Source organism: Penaeus monodon, chromosome 33 (assembly GCF_015228065.2).
Source record: "Penaeus monodon isolate SGIC_2016 chromosome 33, NSTDA_Pmon_1, whole genome shotgun sequence".
Taxonomy (NCBI): domain Eukaryota; kingdom Metazoa; phylum Arthropoda; class Malacostraca; order Decapoda; family Penaeidae; genus Penaeus; species Penaeus monodon.
This window is the reverse complement of record NC_051418.1, coordinates 21,905,670-21,905,998: the sequence shown is the minus strand read 5'-3', so window position 1 is coordinate 21,905,998 and position 329 is coordinate 21,905,670. Positions and strand designations below refer to the sequence as shown.

The 329-nt window shown below is 36.5% G+C and overlaps 1 protein-coding gene across 1 annotated transcript in view; it reads right to left on the bottom strand.

The window, feature by feature from the left end:
* Positions 1-329, bottom strand: part of LOC119594150 (Golgi apparatus protein 1-like) — a gene marked incomplete at its 5' end in the record, with an annotated part of 20,293 nt that overhangs the window by 14,268 nt on the left and 5,696 nt on the right. The window contains 1 exon segment of the mRNA XM_037943219.1: positions 179-301. Coding sequence (XP_037799147.1) covers positions 179-301 — 123 coding nt within the window.

Below are 329 nucleotides of genomic sequence, written 5' to 3'. Positions count from 1 at the left end.
CAGCATTTAGATATCATTTCATTTTCTTCATTATTATACAAACTTTTTCAAAAACTCCTTAAAACAATGCAGGTTAACTATGCATCTACCTACCTAAGTCCTGCATTTGTTCATTTTTTTAATCTATTCATATTTATCTTCCTTTTTTGTAGCATATAATTATCTTCGTAAAACCCACCTGGAAGTGCTCAATGACAGCCCTGCATTTGTGGTTGTTTCTCACCAGCTCCGTGTTTTTGTGTCGAATCAAGCATTCCATAAGTGCACCATCAGTGTCAGGCTGGGGCACTGTACCACAGACCTGAGAAAGAAAAGAATTCCTTATTGGA